This window comes from Scylla paramamosain, chromosome 44 (assembly GCF_035594125.1).
Source record: "Scylla paramamosain isolate STU-SP2022 chromosome 44, ASM3559412v1, whole genome shotgun sequence".
Lineage (NCBI taxonomy): Eukaryota > Metazoa > Arthropoda > Malacostraca > Decapoda > Portunidae > Scylla > Scylla paramamosain.
The window spans coordinates 1895015-1897514 of NC_087194.1; the positions used below are offsets into that span (position 1 = coordinate 1895015).

Consider the following 2500-nt stretch of genomic DNA (forward strand, 5'->3'; position numbering starts at 1 on the left):
AGTGAAAAAAAAGCCAAAATACTACAGGAAACTGAATCATAGAAAACGCATTGAGAGAATTCACTTGAAAGAAAACGGGATGGAGTAACTAACTAACATGACGGTAACCAAAAAAAAAATAGTATATACCAAAGAAGACGTAAAAAAATATATATATAGAAAACGAGGGATGGGAATTGGAAGAAAACGGGATTTGGCATTTGGAGTTACTGGGGAGGAGGGACTAAAGCAAACATGACAAATAGAAAACGAGAACTTATTATGTATAACTTGCTTCACGGCATGGGGAACTAAAGAAAACAAAAAAATAAATAAAAAATAAATAAAAACAAGAGCGGCAGCTGAAGACAATCGGATACGGATACAGTTGGGGGTTACCGGGAGTTACTGGGATGGTACTTCGGTTACTGGTATGAATTTCCACCGCCGTATCCAGGAGTGGGCTTGAAGGTGATGGCTGGCCCGTATTCATGGGGGTACTGGGCCTCCCCCTTGTAGCTCACCTCAGCCTGGTACCCGCTGTAGTGATCTGCCACGTAGTTCACCTGTGTGGGAGTAGACAGGTGAGGTACGTTAGGTTAGGTTAGGTTAGGCTGAATTAGGTTACGTTAGGTTAGGTTAGGTTAGGTTGAGTTAGGTTAGGTTACGTTAGGTTAGGTTAGGTTAGGTTGAGTTGAGTTAGGTTAGGTTACGTTAGGTTAGGTTAGGTTAGGTTAGGTTAGGTTAGGTTACATTACATCTGAACATGAGAAAGTAAGGGAAGATTTAAGCCCATCACTTCTTGTTCTTTCACCATTAATTCTTGTTGCATTAGATTAGGTTTGGTTAAGTTAGGTTAGGTTAAGTTAATCATGATATTGAACCTCATAACAAAAACTAATACTATTCTCTCTCACTCACACACTCACTCTCACTCTCACACACTCACACACTCACACACTCTCATTCCCACCCATCCCTGTACAAACACCAGTAATTATAACCTTCTCCCTCTCACCACTCCCTCTTCCTCTCCCTCTCACCGTCTGGATCCTGCCGTCGGGAAGGACCACCTGGTAGGACCCCGCAGTTTTGCTTCCATCGGATTCCTCATTCTGTCCGAAGTCGGTTCCTGCATAGTCATCCTTCACGCCGTACTGAAAGCTGTAAGGGATGGGGTCCTGCGGGGGGGGGGGTAGGATGCGTGGGTAAGTGTGAAGGATATGTCAGGTGTAGGATATTGAAAGGAGAGTTTTGCGAAGGATGTAAGGGTAGGAATTTTTGGTCAGTGGTGAAGGATACGTGTAGGAGGTGTTAGGGTATGCAGAGGATGCGGTGGGGGGAGGGGGGTAGAATATAGGAGGAGGAGGAGGAGGAGATGTAGGAAGAGGAGTGAAGGGAGGAGAGAAGGGATGTAAGGAGAGAGGAAAGAAGGAAAGGAGGGTAAAAAGAGAGAGAGAGAGAGAGAGAGAGAGAGAGAGAGAGAGAGAGAGAGAGAGAGAGAGAGAGAGAGAGAGAGAGAGAGAGAGAGAGAGAGAGAAGTCATATAGTCTTAATTACATCAACAATTTTTTTCACATCTAATTACAAATCTCAAAAACCAATTACATAAAAATAACAGCTTATTACAAAATTTTCAGGTATACTTAAAAAAAAACAAGAAAAAATACAGAAAATCAAAAAAAAGTAGATTAATGTGTGTGTGTGTGTGTATATGTGTGTGTGTGTGCGTGCGTGCGTGCGTTCTCACCTCCTTGTAAGTCTGTGGCTGGCCGTAAGGATCTGAAGGGAACGCTGTAACCATACCGACCACCACCATCACCACCGCCACTGTAGCCACCTGTAACACCTTAATTAGTTCACCTGTACCTCACCTGTCTGTCTGTCTGTCTGTGTCTATGGCTGGGTGGTTATGTTAGTTGTCTGTATGTCTGTCTGTGTGTCTGTCTGTCTGTCTGTTTGGCTGTCTGTGTTTGTTAGTTTTATCTTTCTCTTTGTTTTTGTTTATCATTTTGTATCTTCCTTCTCTCTCTCTCTCTCTCTCTCTCTTCCTTCCTCTTTCCTTTCTTCCTCTCCCATTATCCTTTTCCTCTCTTTGTTTCACCATAAGCTTGCTAAAAGACCCTTGATATCACCTCAGCAGTAGTTTAAAAGGCAATTTCCCTAAAAATACCAAAAAAAGACAAAAAATAGCCTTAAATACCTGAATGGCTAATATTTCCCCAGAACACAGGTAAACAGCAAACGTTTCCCCATGAACAGCCTTGCAAATCCAGAAATATTTACCATCTTTCCTTAAAACAGCAAATAAATAAACAAACAAACAAATAAACATATATATATTCCTTCAAAACACCCTTGAATGCATAAATGACCAATAATCTTAAAAAAAAAAATTATCTTAACTAATTCCCCACAAAAATATATAAAAAAAAGACAGAATCATAAAAAAATTACCTAAAATCACTAACATTATTTCTTAACCTTAAAAAAAAATACTTAAAAAAATTAAATAACCCCT

The 2500-nt window shown here is 40.6% G+C and overlaps 1 protein-coding gene across 1 annotated transcript in view; it reads right to left on the reverse strand.

The window, feature by feature from the left end:
* The window catches only part of LOC135093946 (adhesive plaque matrix protein-like), a 10653-nt gene that overhangs the window by 8026 nt on the left and 127 nt on the right, over positions 1-2500 (reverse strand). Inside the window, exons 2-4 of the mRNA XM_063993625.1 lie at positions 1730-1819; positions 1023-1160; positions 409-545 (exon numbers count right to left, since the gene is read on the reverse strand). Of these exons, the coding sequence (XP_063849695.1) occupies positions 409-545; positions 1023-1160; positions 1730-1819 (365 nt within the window). The remainder of the gene's footprint in view (positions 1-408; positions 546-1022; positions 1161-1729; positions 1820-2500) is intronic.